Source organism: Scyliorhinus torazame, chromosome 13 (genome assembly GCF_047496885.1).
Source record: "Scyliorhinus torazame isolate Kashiwa2021f chromosome 13, sScyTor2.1, whole genome shotgun sequence".
NCBI classification, from domain to species: Eukaryota; Metazoa; Chordata; class Chondrichthyes; order Carcharhiniformes; family Scyliorhinidae; genus Scyliorhinus; species Scyliorhinus torazame.
Genome location: NC_092719.1, coordinates 88,784,928 through 88,811,989, shown reverse-complemented (window position 1 = coordinate 88,811,989; position 27,062 = coordinate 88,784,928). Strand labels below are relative to the sequence as shown.

Sequence of the window (27,062 nt, the reverse complement as noted above, 5' to 3'; positions counted from 1 at the left end):
TGCACTAGCGAGAGCAGGAACAAGAGGACAGATCAGATGAATGTGTGGCTGGATAGGTGGTGTTCTGGGACCAGCACTGGGGAAAGTGGGACCTGTCATGATATTCAAACACACACATCATGATGGACACACTAACAGGCAAATCAGAGTACACAACACCACAACCAATCACAGACAAGAACACCAACCACATAAAAAGCACGAGCACGACACCTGGAGGTCAGTAGGTCTGGGGAGAAGGAAACAAGAAAGAGCTGTTGAAACACCACAAGCAGGGAGCCCCCCACGTGCAGAGTGCAAAGACCAAGTTGTAAATAGTGAGTTTAAATAAAGAAGCGTTGTACCATATGCAACTGTGTTGGCTCTTCTGTGTGTCAGAACACCCAACACCACATGGTACAGGAGTGGATCGATACCTGCCTACCAACCTGCCATTCTGGACATGGACCACACCGGCAAACCGCAGCCGATGCAAGTCACGGGGAACCTAGGCACCAACTGGAAGCTCTACAGGCAGCGATTTGACCTGTACATCCGTGCCACCGAAAAACAGAATGCCTCGGATGATTCGAAGATTGCAATGCTCCTCTTCTACGCAGGCCCCCACCCAAACGATGTCTTTAATTCACTGGTGTTCGAGGAAGGCGAAAACCAGGCCAAATATGACACGGTCATCCTCAAAATGGACCAGCACTTTCAAACTGAAGTAAACGAAACTTTCGAAAGATACATCTTTCAGCAACGCCTGCAAGGTAAGGAGGAGCTTTTTCAACCCTTTTTGACGCACCTCCGGATTCTAGCGCAGTCCTGCGGTTACGGCACCACTACAGAGTCCATGATCAGGGACCAGATTGTTTTTGGCGTTGCCTCTAGTGGCCTACGCCAGCAGCTTCTTAAAATAAAGAGCCTCACCTTAGCGTCTGCTGTGGAAGCCTGTGTCCTCCATGAAAATGCTACCTGCCGTTTTGCCCGATTTCAGGCGTCCGAGTTGGCACGGAGGGGCTCCCCAGCCGTCGAATCGGCAAGCCAGGCCGCCCACGACGTTGAACGCATCCAGGCCGTCGATTTCTTCCCGCCCCACGGCCCGGACGACAGCGGCCGCTTCCCGCGCTTTTCGCGGTCTCCCGCGCAGGTGCGCGCCAAAAATAACGGCCACAACGAGGGACGCACTGCGCAGGCGCGCCCACCGCAAGATCGCACTGCGCATGCGCAGTGGCGCAACGAACGTCGTGACGTCATGACGTGCAGCAATTGTGGAGGTCTACACTTAAAAGGGCAATGTCCTGCAAAATACCGACAGTGCAACAGATGTGCCATGATAGGCCACTACGCAGCCCGCTGTCGTGCGGCTCAACCCATGGATCCGGCGCATCCTCGACAACCTCGCACACGAGTCAGGACCGTCCAGCCCACGCATCACGACTTCCAGTTAAGTGATGCAGATGACCAGGATGACTTCCGAGTTGCCGTCATTGATGTCAACAAGGTCAATGCCATCAATCCAGACGATGAGTGGTGTGCCACCCTGATGGTCAACCGATCGCGCGTCGCCTTCCGTCTGGACACCGGCGCATCCGCCAACCTGATTGCTTACTCTGCAGTCCAGGCCATGAAGGTCAAACCACCCATCACACCATCCCGGCTTAAGATGGTTGACTATAACGGGAACGTTATCCCGTCCGTAGGATCTTGCCAGCTACAGGTGACTCACAAGAGGTACACGGCCACACTCCCCTTCGAAGTTGTGGGCTCATCAAAGGACTCGTTACTGGGCGCACAAGCGTGTAAGGTCCTTCACCTGGTACAGCGCATCATGTCTCTCTCTCCAGATGAGATATCCGACTTCCCGGATGCTGAGTTCCACGCGAATCTCCATTCCCTCCTCGCTCACAACCAGGAGGTTTTTGAAGGCATGGGGACATTGTCACACACGTACAAGATTCGACTCAGACCGGACGCCATCCCTGTCGTTCACGCACCTCGCAGGGTTCCTGCGCCTCTCAAAGACCGCCTCAAGGCACAACTGCAGATTCTTCAGGACCAAGGGGTCCTATCCAAGGTCACGGAGCCCACGCCATGGGTCAGCTCCATGGTCTGTGTAAAGAAGCCCTCTGGCGAGCTCCGTATATGTATAGATCCAAAAGATCTGAACAACAACATCATGCGGGAACACTATCCCATCCCGAAACGAGAAGACCTCACCAGCGAGATGGCGCGAGCCAACATATTCACTAAATTGGATGCGTCCAAAGGATTCTGGCAGATCCAACTGGACCCGGCCAGCCGAAGACTATGCACATTCAACACCCCTTTTGGCAGATTCTGCTACAACCGGATGCCATTCGGCATCATTTCGGCATCTGAAGTATTCCACCGCATTATGGAGCAGATGATGGAAGGCATCGAAGGGGTACGTGTATATGTGGACGATATCATCATTTGGTCCACCACTCCGCAGGAACACATGCATCGTCTTCGACGTGTCTTCACCCGCATACGGCAAAATGGCCTGCGTCTCAACCGTGCGAAGTGTGCTTTCGGCCAGACGGAGCTGAAATTCCTCGGGGACCACATCTCAAGGTCCGGGGTCCGTCCCGATGCAGACAAGGTTAGCGCCATCACAGCCATGCCACGACCGGCTGACAAGAAGGCTGTCTTAAGATTCCTGGGCATGGTCAACTTCCTTGGGAAGTTCATTCCCAACCTGGCTTCTCATACAACAAACATGCGCCATCTCGTAAAAAAATCGACGGAATTCAACTGGCACCAGTCGCATCAGCGGGAATGGGAGGAGCTCAAGCACAAACTGGTCACGGCACCAGTGCTGGCCTTCTTTGACGCGACTCGCCCTACAAAGATCTCAACAGACGCCAGCCAATCTGGTATTGGAGCGGTACTCCTGCAAAAAGACAGCACGTCATCATGGGCCCCGGTTGCGTATGCCTCACGAGCCATGACCCCTACCGAACAGCGCTACGCGCAAATCGAAAAAGAATGCCTGGGCTTGTTAACTGGACTGGACAAGTTCCACGACTATGTGTATGGCCTGCCACGATTCACGGTCGAAACTGACCACCGCCCCCTGGTCAACATCATTAACAAAGACCTGAACGACATGACTCCTCGCCTCCAGCGCATCTTACTTAAACTCAGGAGGTACGATTTTGAACTGATCTACACTCCGGGGAAGGAACTCATAGTGGCGGACACTCTTTCCCGAGCAGTGAGCACACCACCAGATGCGGAGGGGTTCGTGCGTCAAATTGAGGCACACGTGACTCTGACAGCAGCAAATATGCCAGCTGATGATCCTTGTCTGGCCCACATACGCGCAGAGACGGCGACTGACCCTCTGCTGCAGCGAGTGATGCGCCACATGACGGAAGGGTGGCTAAAAGGGCAGTGCCCCCAGTTTTATAATGTGCGAGATGATCTCACCAATATAGACGGGGTCCTTATGAAATCGCATAGGATCGTCATTCCACACAGTGTGCGCCAGATGATTCTTCGTCAACTACACGAAGGCCACTTGGGCGTCGAAAAATGCAGACGAAGGGCCCGGGCGGCGGTATATTGGCCGGGTATTAATGAAGACATAGCCAACATGGTGCTCAACTGCACAACCTGTCAGAGGTTTCAGCCAGCGCAACCTCCGGAAACACTTCTACCACACGAGATGGTGACGTCCCCCTGGGCGAAGGTGGGTGTTGACCTATTTCACGCGCTCGGCAGAGATTACATTGTTATTATAGACTACTTCTCAAACTACCCGGAAGTCATGCCTCTCCATGATCTGACGTCGTCCGCAGTCATTGGGGCCTGCAAGGAAACGTTTGCTCGCCATGGCATTCCAAGGACTGTCATGTCAGACAATGGACCTTGTTTTGCCAGCCGTGAATGGTCGTCCTTTGCCGCAGCATATGGTTTCACTCATGTGACATCCAGCCCTCTGCATCCACAATCGAACGGGAAGGCTGAAAAGGGTGTCCACATGGCAAAGCGGCTCCTGTGCAAGGCGGCTGATGCCGGATCGGACTTTAACCTTGCCTTGCTGGCCTATCGATCGGCCCCGTTATCCACGGGCCTCTCGCCAGCGCAGTTACTAATGGGTCGCTCCCTCAGGACGACGGTACCTTCCGTCCTGGCACCGACAACAGACCATGAGGCGGTTCTTCGGGACATGCAACTGCAGCGTGATCGCCAGAAAGGTCGGTACGACACACGAGCGACGGACCTGCCCCCCCTGTCCTCCGGAGACAAAGTACGCGTCCATCAACCGTATGGTGGCTGGTCAGCACCGGCCGAAGTCCTCCGACAAGTGGCTCCCCGCTCGTTCCTGGTTCGCATGCCGGATGGTTCCGTGCGTCGCCGCAATCGGCGCGCCCTTCGCCGACTTCCACGCTCACAGCCACACAACACGCCAGATCCTCAACAGGCTTCCGAGGATGACTTTGTGGAGCTGCCGCACATCACGCCCTTTCCATCGCCACCCATGGCCATGCCTGCACAGCAGCCGGTGGTTCTTGATCCACCCTTAAGGCGGTCAACCCGAATTTGTCGCAAACCCATTAGAATGAACTTATAATACAGTTCATATGTTTAATAAGTTGGACAATTTTACATGATAACCTGTTGTTGTTTATCGTTCCAGATGTCGTCTGACTGGACAACTGTTCAAATTTTTTTTCTTCTTCTCTCGTTCGCATTTCTGTTATGTTATGGTACAACTGGATTCATGTGACGCACTCGACATCGCCCCATGTACATAGTTCCGTCATAGACACATGCTGCACACGACACACACACACTCTTAGATGCACTCACGTCACGATCATATTTATTACCACGTAGGCACATATCTTTGTAAAAAGGGGGGATGTCATGATATTCAAACACACACATCATGATGGACACACTAACAGGCAAATCAGAGTACACAACACCACAACCAATCACAGACAAGAACACCAACCACATAAAAAGCACGAGCACGACACCTGGAGGTCAGTAGGTCTGGGGAGAAGGAAACAAGAAAGAGCTGTTGAAACACCACAAGCAGGGAGCCCCCCACGTGCAGAGTGCAAAGACCAAGTTGTAAATAGTGAGTTTAAATAAAGAAGCGTTGTACCATATGCAACTGTGTTGGCTCTTCTGTGTGTCAGAACACCCAACACCACAGGACCTGTACAAACCGGATGGGTTTCACCCAGGTGGAGCTGGGACCAATGTCCTTGAGGGGGCTTTTGCTAGTTCTGTTGGGAGTATTTAAACTAGTGTGTCAGGTGATGTGATCCCAGGAGTAGGATCAGATAGGTCAAATTCAAATCAGGAAAATGGAGGTGGAATATTAGCTGGTGATGTGGAAGATGTAGTGATAGACTTGGAATTACAGGAGAAACAAAGTTCAAAAAGTGTCCAGCAAGGGAAAATGGTGCGGTTAAACTGTTTATACTTAAGCACAAGGAGTATTACAAATAAGGTTGATGAGTTAAGGCCACGGGTAGACACATGGCAGCAGGATATCATTGCTATAACGGAAACCTGGCTAAAGGAGGGGCAAATATGGCAGCTCAACATGCCTGGTTATAGAGTCTTCAGACACAATAGACTGGGAGATAAAAATGGTTAAAGAATCAATTCCAGTCATGAGAAGGGATGATATACTAAACAGGTCAACAACCAAGGTTTTATGGTTGAGCTTAGAAATAAAAAAAGGGCATTCACATTACTGGGAATATACTACAGACCCCCAAATAATGAAAGGGAGATAGCAGATCAAATATGTGGGAAATTTCTGCCTGGAAGAACAAGCGGGCAATAGTAGTAGGAGACTTCAATTATCGCAATATCAACGGGATTCAAGCAATATAAGGGGAACACTGGAAGAAAAATTAATGCGATATGTCCAGGAAAGTTCTTTCAACAAATTAGTGGCAAACCCAATGAGGGAAAATCCAATTCTGAACCTCGTCTTGGGTGAAGTGACAGTTGGCAACAATTTTCATTTGATTTGATTTGATTTATTGTCACATGTACCGAAGTACAGTGAAAAGTATTTTTCTGCAGTCAAGGGAACGTACACAGTACGTACATAGTAGATAAAAGAATAATCAACAGAGTACATTGACAAATAGTGCATCGACAAACAGTGATTGGTTACAGTGCGGAACATGGGGCCAAACAAGGCATATACATGAGCAAGAGCAGCATAGAGTGGCGTGAATAGTGTTCTTACAGGGAACAGATCAGCCCGAGGGGGAGTCGTTGAGGAGTCTTGTATCTGTGGGGAAGAAGCTGTTCCTATGTCTGGATATATGGGTCTTCAGACTTCTGTACCTTCTGCCTGATTTTCTTTTTATAAATTTAGAGTACCCAATTCATTTTTTCCAATTATGGGGCAATTTAGTGTGGCCAATCCACCTACCAGGTACATCTTTGGGTTGTGGGGGCAAAACGTCACGCAAACACAGGGAGAATGTGCAAACTCCACACAGACAGTGACCCAGAGCCGGGATCGAACCTGGGACCTCGGCGCCGTGAGGCAGCAGTGCTAACCACTGCGCCACCGTGCTGCCCCCTTGCCTGATGGAAGGGTCTGGAAGAAGGCAAAACCTGGGTGTGAGGGGTCTCCGATACTGCTGCCTGCCTTTGTGAGGCAGCGGGAGGTGTATACAGAATCAATGTTAGGGTGGCAAGCTTGTGCGATGCGTTGGGCTGAGTTCGCCACACTCTACAGTTTCTTGCGATCTTGGACCGAGCAGTTGCCATACTAGGCTGTGATGCAGCCGGATAGGATGCTTTCTATCGCACGTCTGTAGAAGTTTGTGAGAGTCGATGCAGACATGCCAAATTTCTTTAGTTTCCGTAGGAAGTAAAGACGTTGTTGGGCTTTCTTGACTGTTGCATCAACGTGAGTGGACCAGGACAGACTGTTGGTGATAATGACCCCCAGGAACTTAAAGTTATCGACCATCTGCACTTCGGAGCCATTTATGCAGACGGGAGTGTGTGTCGTGCTACGCAATTTGGGCAACTCAGCAGATGCAATGCCCATGGTAACATGAGGCGTGGTCCGATAACAAAAAGGATAACATGCCAACCTGGTCGAGGGACCTGGTCGTCTGCTTATGCATCCCATGTTTGAGTGTTTGACCGCTCGCTTGGCCAACCCATTTGATGCAGAGTGATACGGTGCGGGACGGACGTGGCGTACCTCATTCGTCCGCATGAAAACCCAATGTCCACCCTGGTAAAGGGTGTTCCGTTATCTGGTATGCCGTGATGCTGAAGAAGAGTCGGAGCTTCTCAATTGTCACTTTGGAGGTTGTCGACGGTACACGGTGTACGTCCAGCCACTTCGAGTGGGCGCCAATGAGGAAAAGAAACATCGATCCTTGGAAAGGGCCGGTGAAGTCAGCGTGGAGATGAGCCCATGGACACCCCAGCCACTTCCACAGTGGAGGGGTGCTGCCGGTGGGATCTCCTGCTGCTCTTGGCACAGACTGCAGTGCTGGGCAAGCCGTTCGATCTCCTCATCCATGCCCTGCCAGCACACATTTCTGGGGGCAAGCATTTTCATCTTTGTCACCCCGGGGTGCCCGGTATGGAGATCTGCCAGGATAGGACCTCGCCCTTTCTTTCAAACCACAACGTGTGTCCTCACAAGAGGATCTTGTCTTTGACGCAGATTTCCACCATCTTGGCCGTAGATTGCCGAGTAGCACGCACTGCTGGGCCCCATACAGAACAATGTGTTGTGCCTGTTGGGGGTCTGTCTGGGTTCACACATGAAGTGCAAGGTGGCGATGACCTTGTCGGTGCTGGAGGGTATTGGTGGTCTGGGCAGGAGTGGGAGACAACTCAAGGAGGGCAATTCTCCGAGCCGGAGAATCGTAGCAACCGCGCCACGACGCCCCGATGGCGGCGCGCGATTCTCCGAGGTGCGGAGAATCGCCGCCATTTGCGCCAGCGGGCACCGGCCATGGGCCGCTGGAATCGGCGGGGCCGCCGATTCTCCAGCCCGGATGGGCCGAGCGGCCGCTCATTACACGACAGAGTCCCGCCGGCGCCGTTCACCCCTGGTCGCTGCCGGCGGGAACTCTGCGCGAACACTCGGGGGCAGCCTGTGGGTGGGGTGGCTCCTTCACCGCGGGGAGGGGGGGGGGGGTGGCTCCGATGGGGTGTGGCCCGCGATCGGGGCCCACCAATCGGCGGGCCGGCCTCTTCCCCCTCCGGGCCTACTTTCCGCTGTGGCCGGCTCCTGAACACCGACCCCATGTTGGGTCTGGGCCGGCGCGCATAAAAGGTTCCCCGTGCATGCGCAGGAGGGCGTGGCCCTACTGCGTGTGCGCAGAACTGAGCTGGCGCAACTGCGCATGCACGGGACCCAAGGCGCCGGGTCTCCGACGCCATGCCGAGGCCCCACCCCCGCAAATCCCGCCATGCCCCTGCCAGCCCCACGGAGGCCCCAGAACAGGGGTCTGGGAACGGGCACCGACGCCGGAGTAAAACACTACGGTTTTTACTCCGGCGTCGGCATTTAGACTGCCGTTGGGAGAATCCCGCCCAAAGCGGCCGCGTGCAGGAGTTCTGGGGCGAAATTCTCCGGCATCGGCGCGATGTCCGCCGACTGGCGCCCAAAATGGCGCAAATCAGTCGGGCATCGCGCCGCCCCAAAGGAGCGGAATGCTCCGCATCTTGGGGGGCCGAGCCCCAACCTTAAGGGGCTAAGCCCACGCGGACGAATTTCTGCCCCGCCAGCTGGCGAAAAGGCCTTTGGTGCCCCGCCAGCTGGCGCGGAAATGACATCTCCGGGCGGTGGGGGAGCGTTAGCGGCCGCTGACGGCATTCCCGCGCATGCGCAGTGTAGGGAGTCTCTTCCACCTCCACCACGGTGGAGACCATGGCGAAGGCGGAAGGGAAAGAGTGCCCCCACGGCACAGGCCCGCCCGCGGATCGGTGGGCCCCGATCGCGGGCCAGGCCACCTTGAGGGCACCCCCCGGTGCCAGATCGCCCCGCCCCCCCCCCCCCCAGGACCCCGGAGCCCGCCCGCGCCGCCTTGTCCCGCCGGTAAGGTAGGTGGTTTAATCTACGCCAGCGGGACAGGCATTTTAGCGGCGGGACTTCGGCCCATTCGGGCCGGAGAATCGCGGGGGGGGGGGGGGCCGCCAACGGCGAGGCACGATTCCCGCCCCCGCCGAATATCAGGTGCCGGAGAATTCGGCAACCAGAGGGGCGGGATTCACACCAGCCCCCGGCGATTCTCCGACCCAGTGGGGGGTGGGAGAATCTCGCCCCTGTTCTGGGGCAGTGTTCCAACACGTTCTCATTAGCTGCCAGAAGCAGGGCCCATCTTTGAAGCCTAGCGGACGCAATGGGTGGAATTACCCTGTACACTTTAAATAACCCTAACAGAGATTTATGGTCAGTTCGAAACATACATAGAAAATAGAAGTAGGAGGAGGCCAATCTAAGGAAACAAGCAGAGTATCAAATTGAAGGAGAAAGCATACAAAGCGGCAAAGATTAGTGGGAGACTAGCGGATTGGGAAATCTTTAGGGTGCAACAGAAAGCTACTAAAAAAGCTATAAAGAAGAGAAAGATAGATTATGAGAGTAAACTTGCTCAGAATACAAAAACAGATAGTAAAAGTTTTTTTAAATATATAAAACAAAAAAGAGTGGCTAAGGTAAATATTGGTCCTTTAGAGGATGAGAAGGGAGATTTAATAATGGGAGATGAGGAAATGGCTGAGCAACTGAACAGATTTTTGGGTCGGAAGACACAAATAACATGCCAGTGACTGATGGAAACGAGGCTATGACAGGTTGAGACGATTGTTATCACCAAGGAGGTAGTGATGGGCAAGCTAATGGAGCTAAAGGTAGACAAGTCTCCTGGCTCTGATGGAATGCATCCCAGGGTACTAAAAGAGTTGGCTAGGGAAATTGAAAATGCACTCATGATAATTTACCAAAATTCACCAGACTCTGGGGTGATACCGGCGGATTGGAAATTAACAAACGTGACACCAGTGTTTAAAAAAGGAGGTAGGCAGAAAGCAGGTAATTATCAGCCAGTTAGCTTAACTTCGGTAGTAGGGAAGATGCTGGAATCTATCATCAAGGAAGAAATAGCAAGGCACCTGGATGGAAATTGTCCTATTGGACAGACGCAGCATGGGTTCAAAAAGGGCAGGTCGTGCCTAACTAATTTAGTGGAATTGTTTGAGGACATTCCCAGTGCAGTAGACAATGGGGAGCCAATGGATGTGGTATATCTGGATTTCCAGAAAGCTTTTGACAAGATGCCACACAAAAGGTAGCTGCATATGATAAAGATTTAAGGGTAAAATAGTAGCATGGTTAGAGGATTGGTTAATTAATAGAAAGCAAAGAGTGGGGATTAATGGGTGTTTCTCTGGTTGGCAATCAGTAGCCAGTGGTGTCCCTCAGGGATCAGTGTTGGGCCCACAATTGTTCACAATTTACAGAGATGATTTGGAGTTGGGGACCATGTGCAATGTGTCCAAGTTTGCAGACGACACTAAGATGAGTGGTAAATTAAAAAGTGCAGAGGATATTGGAAGTCTGCAGAAGGATTTGCGTAGTTTAAGTGAATGGGTTAGGGTCTGGCAGATGGAATACAATGTTGACAAATGTGAGGCTATCCATTTTGGTAGGAATAACAGCAAAAGGGATTATTATTTAAATGATAAAATATTAAAACATGCTGCTGTGCAGAGGGACCTGGGTGTTCTAGTGCATGACTCGCAAAAAGTTGGTTTACAGGTGATTAAGAAGGCGAATGGAGTTTTGTCCTTCATTGCTGGAGGGATGGAGTTTAAGACGAGGGAGGTTATGCTGCAATTGTATAAGGTGTTAGTGGGATGTACTGGTGCTGGAGGGTGTGCAGAGGAGATTCACTACGTTAATCCCAGAGTTGAGGGGGTTGGATTACGAGGAGAGGTTGAGTAGACTGGGACTGAACTTGTTGGAATTTAGAAGGATGCGGGGGGGGGATCTTATAGAAACATATAAAATTATGAAGGGAATAGATAGGATAGATGCGGGGAGGTTGTTTCCACTGGCGGGTGAAAGCAGAACTAGGGGGCATCGCCTCAAAATAAAGGGAAGTAGATTTAGGACTGAGTTTAGGAGGAACTTCTTCACCCAAAGGGTTGTGAATCTATGGAATTCCCTGCCCAGTGAAGCAGTTGAGGCTCCTTCATTAAATGTTTTTAAGGTAAAGATAGATAGTTTTCTGAAGAATAAAGGGTTATGGTGTTCGGGCGGGAAAAGATCGGCCATGAGCTCATTGAATGGTGGAGCAGGTTCGAAGGGTCAGATGGCCTACTCCTGCTCCGAGTTCCTAGTTCTTATGTATTCGGCTCTTTGAGCCTGCTCCATTCATTATGATCATGGCTGATCATCAAGTTTAATAAGCTGATCATCAAGTTTAATACCCTGATCCCGCAATCCTCCCATTTCCCTTGATTCCTTTATCCTCATGAGCCATATCTAACTTTCCACTCGCTGAATGTTCAGCTGGTCTGCGACCATACCAAAGCATCCTCCAGGTATGTGCTTGGTGAACGACTCCTACATTCTGAGCCACTCTCAGATCCCTGACATGTTTCAGGGTCCACTGAGGCGGCAGGGTTGGCTCCTCGGGGATTAGGGCTGCCCACTGACAATGTTGCTGATGACTCCTGTGTGGAGGCCACACAGTGCAGCTGAGGCAAGATACAATGAGGGTTTTGCTGCAAGTTGAACTTTGATGGAGCAGACCATAGGGATGCAGTAGATGAGGTTCCAGTGCCTGGGCCGGCCCTGTAATGTAATCTGCTGGGGTTGTCACACGTCATGGGTGCCTGCTGTGCTCTGCACAAGCTGGCGCTGCAATGGGGAGAGGAACTGCCTGAAGAAATGGAGGAGAGGCACGTTCTCTCCAATGAGCAGGATGTCGAAGGGGATGAGGCTGAGGAGGTCTTCGAGGGAGAGGATGTCGACCATGAGGCAATGGTGATGTCCAGATGGGGCAGACAAGCTCGGAATGCACTCAATGCCACTAGATTCATGGAAGTTGATGAGAAGATCCAGTGAGGACATCCTATTATCTTCACACGGCTTCTGTGAGCATTTCTCTCCCGTCTGACAGATGGCAGCGCACACCTTCTCAGATCAGGCTCCTGTCATGGAGAGGGAGCGGTTGTTGCAGGAGGATGATGATGATGGGGACAGTGCATCGATCCTCACAGAGCTCCTGTGAATGTCTGACTCCTGTCTGGCTGATGGCAGCTCGCTTGCTCTCAATGGCTAGGGTCGTATCATGGTGATGGGGTGGGGAAAGTTTCACCTCTCCTGATCTTGCAGCGTGATCTGTATCCTGGAGGTTCAATGTCACCGGAGGCTGAGGCAGACGGGATGGGGAAGCGGGGGCGGGGGAGGATGGGGGGGTGGGCAGCCGGCTGCAGCTCAATGTGCAGAGAACACACATGGACAATGACTGGGATGAGTGACGTTAGCCCTGTGCATTGTGGGAGATATCCTCATTCCCTACGAGATACAGACATGACTGATGTGTTCAGTCAGTGTGACCAATGTGCTGGAAGCCTTGCATAAAGCACATGGAGGAAATCCTGGACTGAGCACACTGCCTTTTTCTGGTGCAGGAATCCAGTTTTCTGGTCAGGACACCAGGAACATAGCTCATCAGAACAAGGAGAAAGGTACAATCAGGGAGAGTTTATTTATAGAGGTGAACATTATGTACGAGTGCTTAACAACCATGTTCAGTCTGTGCAAAGAGAGCTTCTTAACCTTTTTAACTCTGCCGCTGTGTGATGCTATCCCCAATAACCACCGCGGAGGTGGAGGCAGCCTGCTGTCTGCCATGCCCTGTTGTCTGTGATGACCTTGGTGGTCGCCGACTAAGAGCTCTTGCCAGCGGGAAAACCGAAGTGATCTCGCTGGCGTGAGGAGCGACCCTGACGTGCCATGCAATAATACTTAGAATTTTCTCTCAATAAGTATTTTGTGCCAATCCATGAAGTCCGGCGGACCAGTTAGAGGTTAAACCGGTTCGGTACCTTGATGTTCCGCTGGGAGCAACGTCGATGCTGGCCCGATGTTCGGCGACGCCGGGAGTGGGCCAAAATCCTCTTCGTCCTCGGGCGTGGGCAGGGGAAGGACGGGTGGTCCTGGTGGGGTTAATGCTGGGAGCACCTGGGGAGGGAGGGTGGCGCCGGGCCGGAGGGGTGTGTGTGTGTGGAACCTGCTGGTGCCAGGTCCCTGAGGGAGACAGTATCCTGGCGGCCATCGGGGTACGCCACAAAGGCATACTGGGGGTTTGCATGGAGCAAGTCACCCTCTCCACCAACGGGTCCGCCTTGTGGAGCCGGACGTGCCTACGGAGCAGGACTGGTCCTGGAGCCGCGAGCCAAGTCGGGAGCGACACCCCGGATGTGGACTTCCTGGGGAAGGTAAAAACACGTTCATGGGGTGTGTTGTTAGTAGCGGTGCACAGGGGTGGCCGATGGAGGGGAGTGCATCAGGGAGGACCTCCTGCCAGCGAGAGGTTGGGAGGTTCCTGGACCGGAGGGCCAGTTGGACGGCCCGCCACACCATCCCGTTCTCCCTCTCTACCGGCCCGTTTCTCCGGGGGTTATAGCTGGTCGTCCTGCTCGAGGCGATACCCCTGCTGAGCAGGAACTGACGCAGCTCATCACTCATGAATGAGGATCCCCTGTCACTGTGGATGTATGATGTGGAGATGCTGGCGTTTGACTGGGGTGAGCACAGTAAGAAGTCTTACAACACCAGGTTAAAGTCCAACATGTTTGTTTCAAACACTAGCTTTCGGAGCACTGCTCCTTCCTCAGGTGGTGCTCCTTCCTCCTCCCTCACTGTGGATGTAAGTGGGGAAACCAAACAGTACGAAGATAGTGATTAGGGCTTTGACGACAGTGGCAGACGTCATATCGGGGCATGGGATGGCGAAGGGGAATCTGGAGTACTCATCGACCGCACTGAGAATATATGTGTTTCGGTCGGTGGAGAGGAGGGGCCCTTTGAAATCCACGCTGAGGCGCTCAAAGGGGTGGGAGGCCTTCACCAGGCACGCACGGTCTGGCCGGTATAAGTGCGGCTTGCACTCTGCACAGACCTGGCAGTCCCTGGTGATTGTCCGTACTTCCTCGACGGAGTAGGGCAGATTGCGAGCCTTGACAAAATGGTACAACCGTGTGACTCCCGGGTGACAAAGGCTGTCGTGCAGGGCCCGGAGTCGGTCTACTTGTGCGCTGGCACATGTACCTCGGGATAGGGCGTCTGGGGGCTCGTTGAGTTTTCCGGGGCGATACAAAATCTCGTAATTGTAGGTGGAGAGCTCGATCCTCCACCTCAAGAATTTATTGTTTTAGATCTTGCCCCGCTGTGTGTTATTGAACATGAAGGCTACCAACCGTTGGTCAGTGAGGAGGGTGAATCTCCCGCTGGCCAGGTAATGCCTCCAATGCCGCACAGCCTCAACAATTGCTTGGGCCTCTTTTTCGACGGATGAGTGCCGAATTTCTGAGGCATGAAGTGCGCGGGAGAAGAATGCCACGGGTCTGCCTGCCTGATTGAGGGTGGCGGCGAGGGCGACGTCCGATGCGTCGCTCTCAACTTGAAAGGGCAGTGTCTCATCGACTGCATGCATCCCGGGCTTGGCGATATCTGCTCTGATACGGGCGAAGGCCTGTTGTGCCTTGGCTGCCAGGGGAAAGTGTGTGGACTGTATGAGTTGGCGGGCCTTGTCCGCATAGTTTGGGACCCACTGGACGTAGTACGAGAAGAACCCCAGGCAGCATTTGAGGGCCTTGCGGCAGTGGGGAAGGGGGAGCTCCATGAGGGGGCGTATGCTGTCGGGATCAGGCCCCAGAACTCCGTTCTGGACCACATAGCCAAGTATGGCTCAGCGGGTCGTGCAAAACACGCACTTCTCCTTGTTGTAGGTGAGGTTGAGGAGAGTGGCGGTGTGAAGAAATTTGGCATGGTTGGCATCGTGGTCCTGCTGGTCATGGCCGCAGATGGTGACGTTGTCTAGGTATGGGAAGGTCGCCCGCAAACTGTACCGGTCGACCATTCGATCCATCTCCCTTTGGAAGACTGAGACACCGTTAGTGACACCGAAGGGAACCCTGAGGAAGTGATAGAGACGACCGTCCGCCTCGAAAGCGGTGTATAGACGGTCTGATTTACGAATGGGGAGCTGGTGGTAGGCGGATTTGAGGTCTACCGTTGAGAAGACCCGGTAGTGTGCAATCTGATTGACCTTATCAGATATGCGTGGGAGGGGTTACGCGTCAAGCTGCGTGTACCGATTCATGGTCTGATTGTAGTCCACGACCATTCTGTGTTTCTCCCCAGTTTTAACGACTACTACTTGGGCTCTCCAGGGGCTGTTGCTGGCCTCGATGATGTCTTCCCGAAGCAGCCGTTGGACCTCGGACCTGTGAAGGTCCTGTCCTGGGTGCTGTACCGTCTGCTCCTGGTGGCAACGGGTTTGCAATCCGGGGTTAGATTTGCGAAGAGAGAAGGCGAATCAACCTTTAGGGTCGCGAGGCTGCACACAGAGAGGGGTGGTAGGGGCCCGCCGAATTTGAGGGTTAGGCTCTGCAGATTGCACTGGAAGACCAGGCCTAGTAGTAGAGCAGCGCAGAGTTTAGGGAGGACGTAGAGGCGGAAGCCACTGAATTCTACGCCCTGGACCGTGAGTGTGACCGTACAGTGCCCCCGGATCGCGACGGAATGGGATCCGGAGGCCAGGGAGATTCTTTGGTTGGCGGGGTGTACCGCGAGGGAGCAGTGCCTTCCCGTATCTGGGTGTATGCAGCTTTCGGTGAACCCAGAGTCCAGCAGGCAAGAGGTCACGTGCCCGTTGATTTTCACGCTGGTCGATGCGTTGGCCAGGTTGTGCGGACGAGACTGGTCGATCGTCACTGAGGCGAGTCGTGATCGGTCGTCGCTGTCGTCGGATGATGGGGAGCCTGGGGGGCCCAGGTCCTGGAATGCTGTCGGTGTCCATGCCCCATGGGGGAGACAAGATGGCGGCGGCTGAAGATCCTGCGGGGGACAAAATGGCGGCGCCCATGGGCCGCACGTTGCGGGGGTTGGACAAGATGGCGGTGCCCATGGGCCGCACGTGGACTGAGGGGGGGGAAGATGGTGGTGCCCACTGGCCGCGCATGGTCCGTGGACATGAAGATGGCGGCGCCCATTGTGTGTAGGCTAGGGGGGTGGGGGCGATAGCGGCGACTGCGCGGGCCTGGCACACTGCGGCGAAGTGCCCCTTTTTGCCGCAAGCCTTGCAAAGGGCCGCGCGGGCCGGGCAGCGTTGGTGAGGGTGTTTCTGCTGGCTGCAGAAGTAACATAGGGGATCCCCACGGTGCGCGGGCTGGCACGTGGTGCAGGCGTACTGGCTGGGTAAGGCCCCCGCTGGGGCGGCCAACTGTGGGGTCCACGATGCATAGGAGGGGTGGGCCGAGCGGCTGGGAGGGGTAGGCCTGACTGTTGCGTGAGGCGACCGTCATAGCGAGCGCCAGCTTCTTTGTTTCAGCTTGGTCGAGCGTGGCCCCTTCTAACAGTCTTTGGCGTATGAGGTCCGACCCAATCCCCGTAACGAACACGTCCCGCATAAGGAGGTTTGAATGTTCAGTGGCCGTCACGGCCTGACAGTCAAAGTCCCGGACAAGTGGGATTAGGGCCCGCCAGAAGTCTTCTACGGACTCACCAAGGAGTTGGGAGCGAGTGGTGAGTACGTGCCTGGTGAAGAGCGTGTTCGTCTTCTGTGCGTAGTTTTCTTTGAGAAGCGCCATGGCGTTGGCGTAGTTCGTGGCGTCCTGGATCAACGGAAACACGTTGGAGCTCAACCTTGAGTACAGGATCTGTATCTTCTGAGCCTCCGGAACAGGGGTTGTCGCTGAGTTGAAATACGCCTCGAAGCAAGCTGGCCAGTGATTAAAGTCCTTTTTGGCGTCGCTTGATTGCGGATCCAGCTGCAGGCGATCTGGCTTGATACAGGGATCCATCTTTTAGAAAATCTTAGAGCAATAAATTGATGTACGATCAATTGAACAAAGACTAGAGTTGGATGCAACTGAGGCTTTATTACTCTAAGATGTGTGGCCTCCCACAGCAGCTGGTGAAATGGCTGCTGAATGGAGGACACGCATATTTATACTCCGCCTACTGGCCGGAGCCAGCAGGCAGGGACTACTGGCGAACTTGTAGTACAGGTCCTACCTTACATCACCTAATACAGGTGTAACAGTGGTTTACCACAAGACGCCACCTGGCCGGCTCTTCGGAACCCTGATATCCAGACAACACTACAGCCCCTACCCCCCCCCCCCCCACTCCTCGGCAGAGACCCCTGCCACTCGCAAGCATCAATCCACCCCACCCCCTTCACTGGTAGATGTGTCCCCTTCAAGTGACCAACACGCCATGAGGTCTCTGAAGACCCTGCCCTTTAAGGCACATCTCTCTTTCAAGTTCCCACCTCCTCCATGCCTCCACATCAGATCCCCCTTCACACCTACCCACGTCAATCCCCTTTCATGCCTACCACCCCCTCCCATGACCGTGCCCCATCTAAGGAACTGTCCTTTGGCAATGCCCCTTGACACTGGCACTGCCAAGGTGCAGGTTGCCCTGGCCTTGCCCACCTGGGGGCTCCAATGGCCTTTAAATCCTGCCCCCCCCCCCCGGCCTGGTCACCACATCTGACCTCCATTAATGGAGAGCAGTAGTGATTCGATCCGGCCTCATGCTGTGCTGGTCGGAGCAGAGAATCCCGGGAGCCGGGCAACTCCGGCTGAAACCTGGAGATTAGTTTAATATCTCATTTAAATATGCAAATATGGTTAACACCCAAAGAGGTTGTGACCCATAAAGTGACTAGTGCCATGGGCCTGGTGCGGAACCCATTTAGGGGCTCTCCCGCTATCCTCCGGGAATAGCTGGAGATGCGCCGTGCACAACACAAGGTAGGATGGAATAATCCCTATTACTTTGTAAGTCAATCTAAGAAACCTACAGACCCATTCTGTGTATAATGATAGTTCCTGAGACTGTAAATTCATACGCCCCTTTTAGAGTCTCATTGCTGCTTCAATGTTGGACTAAACTTGGCTGAAATGAAACATTTGCCAGATTTAATACACTGGACTTCTTACACAATCCCATTACACAATCAATTTAACTTAAACATCGCTCTGTAAATTTTTCGAGTTGTTTTGTTGATCCAGAGTGCTTCTATGATAACCATCTGTGGGAATAAACCTGATTTAAGCTGGTTTTAAAATGTCCCTCAACTCATACTAACTGGTCAACAATGTTCTATCCTGACAACGAACTCACTTGTAACTTGACTGATGGGATCTACTTGAGAGAAGTCAGAATTACGAGAGTGAGATTTACGATCTTACATTGCTTGTTCTGCGACCCACACAAACTACAGAACCTTAAATAAAATTTACCTCCGGATCTTTGCTCACTTAAGACAACTGAATCGAGATTTGGAGTCAAAGCAACAATTCTTCAAGACAGTGAACTGGAAGATTGAGTTCTTTCTCTCAGGGTACAGAGTAACAATTAACTCACATGTCAAACCAGTAGCCATGATCTATCCATTGTCGGAGCAGTTCAACAGGAGGCTGGGCTCCATATTTCTCCTTTGCTGGCATATTGAGGTCATCAACAAAAATACAAACCCTTTTCTCTTGCTGGCTCCCAAAGGTAGGTTTTTTCCGCCTGTTTATTAGAATGATGAAGATGGTCAATTATTTTCTATATTTGGACGATTAGTCATCCCACAAAATTGAAGCTCTCTCTCGCTCTATTTCACTCCCTCTTTCTCACACGGTGGCACAGTGGTTAGCAGTGCTACCTCACAGCGCCAGTGACCCGGGTTTGATTCTGACCTCGGGTGACTGTATGCAGTCTGCACTTTCTCCCCGTGTTGCGTGGGTTCCTCCGGGTGCTCTGGTTTCCTCCCACAGTCCAAAGATGTGCAGGTTAAGTGGATTGGCCACGATAAATTGCTCCTAAGGGGCAAGGGTTGGATGGGGTTACGGGGATAGGGCGAGATATTTGGCCTAGGTAGGGTGTAAATGCAACCAATACTGGGAGAGTGGGTTCAGGGCAATTGGAGGCAGGAGGTCATGCGTTCAAAGCTCCAGGAATACACCCAATCAGAGTATGCAATCTTACTCGACATGAACTTTTGAATCTCCTCTTATTGCTCTTTCCTGGGTCTTTCCTTACGGCACGGTAGCACAATGGTTAGCACAGTTGCGGCACAGCTCCAAGGTCCCAGGTTCGATTCCCGGCTTGGGTCACTGTCTGTGCCGTGTCTGAGTGGGTTTCCTCCGAGTGCTCCGGTTTCCTCTCACAGTCCAAAGATGTGCAGGTTAGGTGGATTGGCCACGCTAAAAAAAATTGCCCTTAGTGTCCAAAAAGGTTAGGTGGGGTTACTGGGTTAGGGGGATAGGGTGAAGGTGTAGCCTTAGGTAGGGTGCTCTTTCCAAGGGCCGGTGCAGACTCGAAGGGCTGAATGGCCTCCTTCTGCACTGTAAATTCTATGATTCACATGGGGTTTTAACTGCAGCTTCTTTTAGAACAAGCCAAAGTCATAGCATTCTCACCTTAATCCTTAATCTAAATTCAGAGCTGTCAGCTTTTTCAAAGCTCAAAGGCTGGTTACCTAAGTTGGCATGTATATAATTTGTGAATTTGCCTCTTCATCCAATGGTAGCTTTGCTTTTGCAGTGAAGAAATTAAAATACAGCAAAGTCCAAAGAAAATAACTTATTTTTCTTGCTCCAAAGCAGCCCCTGACTGAAGTGTGAGCTCCTCCCTAACTATCATTCCCTCAGGTTAGATTTTCAAACTCAAATGACATCTCATTCCTAATCAAAGCAGACCGGTTAATGAGGCTCCCGTACTTTTCAAGTCGTGTTAGGATGATGTCCTGGGTTTGATTGGCTGAAGTCTGTGCTGAGAAGTTGATCTGACAGATGGTGTATTTTTCGGCAGGCAGATGTCGCAGGAAACTAGTTGTGATAGCTGTCTTTCCGGTGCCTGTGGGTCCTACAAACAGCAATGGCTTATCCTTCAGCAGCAACTTCTCGAGAAAGTACATCTGCATTGCTGTCTCCGTGGTGCTAACAATGATGTCATTGAGCTGCAGGGGAAAGTGCAACATTAGATTCACATCAATAAACAGGAAAGAACAGAAACTGAAACCTGCCTGATGTAGACCTGGGTGTTTGACAGGATGACAACTGGTATGTTTAGTGTGGCTGTCACACATTTAACATGATCCCAGTCAGACTTGCCAACTCTCTCCCGTTCACTGTCCTAGGTAGAGATCTAGCCTTTGGCAAGTGGCCTCATAGTTAAATTTTAAGGTGCATAACCATGATTCCATACACAGCAGCCAACGTCAAGCATTTAGAAGGATGGGTTTATCATGACAATCGAGTCAGTGCTACATTGCCAAAGAACCAAAGCATAGGTGAGGAAGGATCTAAAGAGAGAGCTAAGACGAGCAAGGAGGGGACATGAGAAGTATTTGGCAGGTAGGATCAAGGAAAACCCAAAAGCTTTCTATAGGTATGTCAGGAATAAGCGAATGACTAGGGTAAGAGTAGGACCAGTCAAGGACAGGGATGGGAAGTTGTGTGTGGAGTCTGAAGAGATAGGCGAGATACTAAATGAATATTTTTCGTCAGTATTCACTCAGGAAAAAGATAATGTTGTGGAGGAGAATGCTGAGCCCCAGGCTAATAGAATAGATGGCTTTGAGGTACGTAGGGAAGAGGTGTTGGCAATTCTGGACAGGCTGAAAATAGATATGTCCCCGGGGCCTGATGGGATTTATCCTAGGATTCTCTGGGAGGCCAGGGAAGAGATTGCTGGACCTTTGGCTTTGATTTTTATGTCATCATTGGCTACAGGAATAGTGCCAGAGGACTGGAGGATAGCAAATGTGGTCCCTTTGTTCAAAAAGGGGAGCAGAGACAACCCCGGCAACTATAGACCGGCGAGCCTCACGTCTGTAGTGGGTAAAGTCTTGGAGGGGATTATAAGAGACAAGATTTATAATCATCTAGATAGGAATAATATGATCAGGGATAGTCAGCATGGCTTTGTGAAGGGTAGGTCATGCCTCACAAACCTTATCGAGTTCTTTGAGAAGGTGACTGAACAGGTAGATGAGGGTAGAGCAGTTGATGTGGTGTATATGGATTTCAGTAAAGCGTTTGATAAGATTCCCCACGATAGGCTATTGCAGAAAATACGGAGGCTGGGGATTGAGGGTGATTTAGAGATGTGGATCAGAAATTGGCTAGCTGAAAGAAGACAGAGGGTGGTGGTTGATGGGAAATGTTCAGAATGGAGTTCAGTTACAAGTGGCGTACCACAAGGATCTGTTCTGGGGCCGTTGCTGTTTGTCATTTTTATCAATGACCTAGAGGAAGGCGCAGAAGGGTGGGTGAGTAAATTTGCAGACGACACTAAAGTCGGTGGTGTTGTCGACAGTGTGGCAGGATGTAGCAGGTTACAGAGGGACATAGATAAGCTGCAGAGCTGGGCTGAGAGGTGGCAAATGGAGTTTAATGTAGAGAAGTGTGAGGTGATTCACTTTGGAAGGAATAACAGGAATGTGGAATATTTGGCTAATGGTAAAGTTCTTGGAAGTGTGGATGAGCAGAGGGATCTAGGCGTCCATGTACATAGATCCCTGAAAGTTGCCACCCAGGTTGATAGGGTTGTGAAGAAGGCCTATGGAGTGTTGGCCTTTATTGGTAGAGGGATTGAGTTCTGGAGTCAGGAGGTCATGTTGCAGCTGTACAAAACTCTGGTATGGACGCATTTGGAGTATTGCGTACAGTTCTGGTCACCGCCTTATAGGAAGGACGTGGAGGCTTTGGAGCGGGTGCAGAGGAGATTTACCAGGATGTTGCCTGGTATGGAGGGAAAATCTTATGAGGAAAGGCTGATGGACTTGAGGTTGTTTTCGTTGGAGAGAAGAAGGTTAAGAGGAGACTTAATAGAGGCATACAAAATGATCAGGGGGTTAGATAGGGTGGACAGTGAGAGCCTTCTCCCGCGGATGGAAATGGCTGGCACGAGGGGACATAGCTTTAAACTGAGGGGTAATAGATATAGGACAGAGGTCAGAGGTAGGTTCTTTACGCAAAGAGTGGTGAGGCCGTGGAATGCCGTACCTGCAACAGTAGTGAACTCGCCAACATTGAGGGCATTTAAAAGTTTATTGGATAAGCATATGGATGATAATGGCATAGTGTAGGCTAGATGGCTTTTGTTTCGGTGCAACATCATGGGCCGAAGGGCCTGTACTGCGCTGTATCGTTCTATGTTCTATGTTCTATGACAGCAAGGAGCTGTCGCTGAGCACTGAGAGGTGAAATACAAGGGGCGGGATTCTCCCTTCTGGGGACTAGGTCCTCACGCCCGTCGGAAAAAGGGCGGGAATCACTCCGGACTTTGTCCTAGAAAGTCCAGGGTGATTCCCCGTCCTCAAGGGGGCCAGCAGGACCCCGGTGTGCGTCCCGCAGCTCTGGCTGCCGCCGGGGCCCTGCTCTACAGACCACAGGTCCGCACATGCACGCAGCGGCCGTCTTTGCGCAGGCCCCTGCGCAACATGGCAGCGCCTTACAGTGACCTGGTGCGGAGAAACATAGGCCCCCCATCCCAGAATGAGCGCGCCCACCGATCGGTAGCCACCGATCGCGGGCCTGACCACCGTCGATGCCCCCCTCCGGAGTCGGAGCCCCCCACCAGGACGGCCCCCAGAGCCAGAACGCCAAGGTCCCGCCGGGTGGGACCACATGTGAACCACACCGGTGGGACTCGGCAGGCACTCGGCCCGTCGAGCGCGGAGATTAGCCCCGGGGGGCACTTTCAACGGCCTCCGACCGGCGCCGTGTCGATCACGCGCCTGCCGACGATTCTCCGGTAGCGGAGGGTTGGAGAATCCCGCCCAAGGGGTGGTGAATTTGATTTTCTCCAGTCTGCACGGGTCGGAAGAAGGCTTCCACAAAATGTGGGAGCCGTTCACTCAGTTGTTCCAAGACCTAGTTGCAGCCAACAGCCAGTAAACCAGAGGGAGCTGAAAGCCACAACACATCTACGAATCAACAAATGCCAATAAAAGGCGAGGGGAGGGAACAAAGAAACATGGAGCCCAACCAGGCTCAGCAAACAACAAAATATACGGTACCACGCCAACCAAACAGGAACAAGGTATAGGAGCTGAAGAGGGAAGAAGGCACGCCAGATGATTAGAAGGGGAGGGGGATCAAGAAGAAAAGGGGGAGAGGAAGGCTGGGGACCCGGTTGGGCACCTACTGGAGAACGCAGAACAAGAAGCTGCAACTAATGTAAATAACAAAATACAGCCGATGTATTTATATATTTTTGTTTTTTCTTTTTCTTTTCTGTTGTTTTCAATGTATGTTCCCAATTGCCTTTGATTTGTATAACTTAAAAATCCTCAATAAAAACATTTCTAAAAAGAAAAGAATAACAAGGAGGGGAATCCTCCCCAAAAAATGCAGTGTTGGCTCAGGTGGGAAAACCGGTGTGGAGCTCACAGGTTTCACAACCGGCTTCTCCGTCTGCTGGAGGGATGGGATCTAAATCCCAGAAAGGGTGCCTCGATCTCCGACTTAAATAAAAGGAAATGGAAATCGGGACCCTTCCACAAGCATCAGGCCCTCTTCCCTCAGGGGGCAATGCCCTGCAATGTCCCTCACCTCCTGAGAGCTATACTTAACTCCGTGCTCTCGGCGTAGTCATCATGACTGGTTTTCATTTTTGAAAATCAGTAGTGATTCCCGCCGGCGTGATGTCAAGCCGATTGTGTGGGAGGGTAAGGTGTGGGCGGACGTTCGAGTGTCAAGGCCGGTAAGTACATGTTATTTATTAAAATATATGGAAATCAGATGGGCGGGAAGATCTCAAGCTGAGATCTCGCTAGCCCATGTTCTGTTTTGGCTGCTCGAGAGATTTTGTGGCCATTACGGGATTTGCAACAGTGGTTAATGTGTCTGCTAGATCGTGGTCAAGAAGTTTTAATACTGCTCCTGGGTGTATTCTATACATCTTCATATTGTGAGAGAGAGTGGAGCAATCTGCAGGAAAATCACAGGGAATTACAGAATGGTGATAGTTACCCAAATATTGACTGAGACCAGGGGCTGTATTCTCCAGTAAACCGGCCCAAGCTGCATGTTTCTTGGCAGCGCAACATTCGTTGGCAGCGGAATTCTCTTTTCCCACCGCTTGTCAATGGGATTTCCCATGGAAGCCACCCCACGCCGCTGGGTAACCCGTGGGTGGAGGTGCGGTGCCAGCAGGAAAAGAGAATCCAAACAGGAAGAAAATTCCAGCCAATTGTAGAGTAAAGGTTAAGGATGGGGAGAAACCTATGAAACGTGTTGCAGAGAACTTCCTTGACCAGTATTTTCTCTACAGGTCAATTAATTTAACATCAGTAATGGGTGAAGCTTTAGAAACAGTAATCAGGGAAAATATCAACAGGCACTTGGATAGTTTTCAGTTAACATAATATAACAATCTTTATTGTCACAAGTAGGCTTACATTAACACTGCAATGAATTTACTGTGAAAAACCCCTAGTCGCCACATTCCGGCGCCTGTATGGGTACACGGAGGGAGAATTCAGAATGTCCAAATTGCCGAACAAGCATGTCTTTCGGGACTTGTGGGAGGAAACCAGAGCACCCAGAGGAAACCCATGCAGACATGGAGAGAACGTGCAGAGTCCGCACAGACACTGACCCAAGCTGGAATCGAAACTGGGACCCTGGCGCTGTGAAGCAACAGTTCTAACCGCCGTGCTAGTGCGGATTTGCAAAAGGCAGTTTGTGCTTGACTGGTTTAATTACATTCTTTGACGTAACAGAGGAGGTTGATGAAGGGAATGCAGTGGAGGTTGTCTCTATGGATTTTAAGGTTTGACAAAGTACCACATAAAAGGCTGCTTAACAAAATTAAGGCTCATAGAATAGGGAGACCATTGTCAGATTAGATTAAAAAAGTAACCTAAGAACAGAAAACAGGTGAGACTGGTGGATGGTGTGCATTGGTGTTCCCCAAGATATGGTTACTTAATGAAAATAAGCTTACAGTATGATGGGGAAACTGTAGGAAATGGGACTCACCGACTAATTGTTCTACCGAGGGCTAGCATGGACCTGATAGGCCAAACGGCCTCCTTCTGTGCCTGAAATACCTCCAAGTCTCCATTACTCTGACTGGGTGGCTGAAAATACTTCCAAAAGTAGCAAGTATAACCTCGTCAGACTGTAAAATAGCGTCTTTAACTGACACCACCTTAAAGTATTTTCATTGGAACCAATTAAGAGGCAGGCTGGGTGCAGTGAAATATAAGTTTCACAGCTCAGGGTTAGCCGTGTGGAATGTTAATGAACTATTTAATGTTTTTCAGGCGGGCAGGTATTAAATAGGGATTCACGAGTCCTCTTGTATATTACAGCAGATCAAATTGTCCAATGTGTGCAGAAGGGTTTCCAGACACAGTGCATGTAGATAGACCAACGAGAGGCGAGGCCATATTGGATTTGGTACTGGGTAATGAACCAGGACAGGTGTTAGATTTGGAGGCAGGTGAGCAGTTTGGTGATAGTGACCACAATTCGATTACGTTTACTTTAGTGATGGAAAGGGATAGGTATATACCGCAGGGCAAGAGCTATATCTGGGGGAAAGGCAATTATGATGCAATGAGGCAAGACTTAGGATGCATCAGATGGAGAGGAAAACTGCAGGGGATGGGCACAATGGAAATGTGGAGCTTGTTCAAGGAACAGCTACTGCGTGTCCTTGATACGTATGTACCTGTCAGGCAGAGAGGAAGTGGTCGAGCAAGGGAACCGTGCTTTACGTGTCGAAACACTTGTCAAGAGGAAGAAGGAGGCTTATGTAAAGATGAGACATGAAGGTTCAGTTAGGGAGCTCGAGAGTTACAAGTTAGCTAGGAAGGACCTCAAGAGAGAGCTATGAAGAGCCAGGAGGGGACATGTGTAGTCTTTGGCAGGTAGGATCAAGGATAACCCTAAAGCTTCCTATAGATATGTCAGGAATAAACAAATGACTAGGGTAAGAGTAGGGCCAGTCAAGGACAGTAGTGGGAAGTTGTGCTTGGAGTCCGTGGAGACAGGAGAGGTGCTAAATGAATATTTTTCATCAGTATTCACACAGGAAAAAGACAATGTTGTCGAGGAGAATACTGAGATTCAGGCTACTAGACTAGAAGGGCTTGAGGTTCATAAGGAGGAGGTGTTAGCAATTCTGGAAAGTGTGAAAATAGTTAAGTCCTCTGGGCCAGATGGGATTTATCCTAGGATTCTCTGTGAAGCTAGGGAGGAGATTGCTGAGCCTTTGGCTTTGATCTTTATGTTGTCATTGTCTACAGGAATAGTGCCAGAAGACTGGAGGATAGCAAATGTTGTCCCCTTGTTCAAGAAGGGGAGTAGAGACAACCCGGTAACTATAGACCAGTGAGCCTTACTTCTGTTGTGGGCAAAATCTTGGAAAGGTTTATAAGAGATAGGATGTATAATCATCTGGAAAGGAATAATTTGATTAGATAGTCAACACGGTTTTGTGAAGGGTAGGTCATGCCTCACAAACCTTATTGAGTTCTTTGAGAAGGTGACCAAACAGGTGGATGAGGGTAAAGCAGTTGATGTGGTGTATATGGATTTCAGTAAAGCATTTGATAAGGTTCCCCACGGTAGGCTACTGCAGAAAATACAGAGGCATGGGATTCAGGGTGATTTAGCAGTTTGGATCAGAAATAGGCTCGCTGGAAGAAGACAAAGGGGTGGTGGTTGATGGGAAATGTTCTGACTGGAGTCCAGTTACTAGTGGTGTACCACAAGGATCTGTTTTGGGGCCACTGCTGTTTGTCATTTTTATAAATGACCTGGAGGAGTGC

The 27,062-nt window shown here is 51.3% G+C and overlaps 1 protein-coding gene across 1 annotated transcript in view; it reads right to left on the bottom strand.

Moving 5' to 3' along the window:
- Positions 1-27,062, bottom strand: part of LOC140388180 (dynein axonemal heavy chain 3-like) — a 1,528,048-nt gene that overhangs the window by 592,274 nt on the left and 908,712 nt on the right. The window contains exons 42-43 of the mRNA XM_072471941.1: positions 19,993-20,231; positions 18,650-18,799 (exon numbers count right to left, since the gene is read on the bottom strand). Of these exons, the coding sequence (XP_072328042.1) occupies positions 18,650-18,799; positions 19,993-20,231 (389 nt within the window). The remainder of the gene's footprint in view (positions 1-18,649; positions 18,800-19,992; positions 20,232-27,062) is intronic.